Below are 508 nucleotides of genomic sequence, written 5' to 3'. Positions count from 1 at the left end.
CTTTGGCAGCAGCACGGCCTGGATGTTGGGCAGGACACCACCCTGTGCGATGGTGACTTTGCCCAGCAGTTTGTTGAGCTCCTCGTCGTTGCGGATAGCCAGCTGGAGGTGACGCGGGATGATGCGAGTCTTCTTGTTGTCGCGGGCGGCGTTGCCAGCCAGCTCCAGGATCTCGGCGGTCAGGTACTCCAGCACCGCGGCCAGGTACACCGGCGCCCCAGCCCCGACCCGCTCGGCATAGTTGCCTTTGCGGAGCAGTCGGTGCACTCGGCCCACGGGAAACTGAAGCCCGGCCCGAGAAGAGCGGGTCTTGGCCTTGGCGCGAGCTTTGCCTCCCTGCTTACCACGCCCAGACATGACAAAAGGCCTGTATCTATACAGTTAAAAGGACAGACGAAAGTAGAAAACGCAGTTTTATAGCCTCTACTGGGCGCGAAAAGGAAGCTGTTCGATTGGCTGACGTTTTATTTTATTTAGACCAATAGGACTCAATTATGCAGGATACCTA

General features: G+C 57.5%; 1 protein-coding gene across 1 annotated transcript; it reads right to left on the bottom strand.

The window, feature by feature from the left end:
- Nucleotides 1-3: 3 nt before the first annotated feature.
- LOC108525788 (histone H2A type 1-H-like) lies at nucleotides 4-370 on the bottom strand (the record flags this gene model as incomplete). The annotated part of the gene is made up of 1 exon (XM_017866622.1): nucleotides 4-370. A coding segment is annotated over exon 1 (354 nt), but the record flags the coding sequence as incomplete, so codon positions are not given.
- Between the last annotated feature and the right edge of the window lie 138 nt (nucleotides 371-508).

Source organism: Rhinopithecus bieti, unplaced genomic scaffold, assembly GCF_001698545.2.
Source record: "Rhinopithecus bieti isolate Rb0 unplaced genomic scaffold, ASM169854v2 scaffold_1761, whole genome shotgun sequence".
In the NCBI taxonomy this organism is placed as follows: Eukaryota; Metazoa; Chordata; class Mammalia; order Primates; family Cercopithecidae; genus Rhinopithecus; species Rhinopithecus bieti.
The sequence above is the reverse complement of the archived record's forward strand: the minus strand, read 5'-3'. Positions and strand labels throughout refer to the sequence as shown.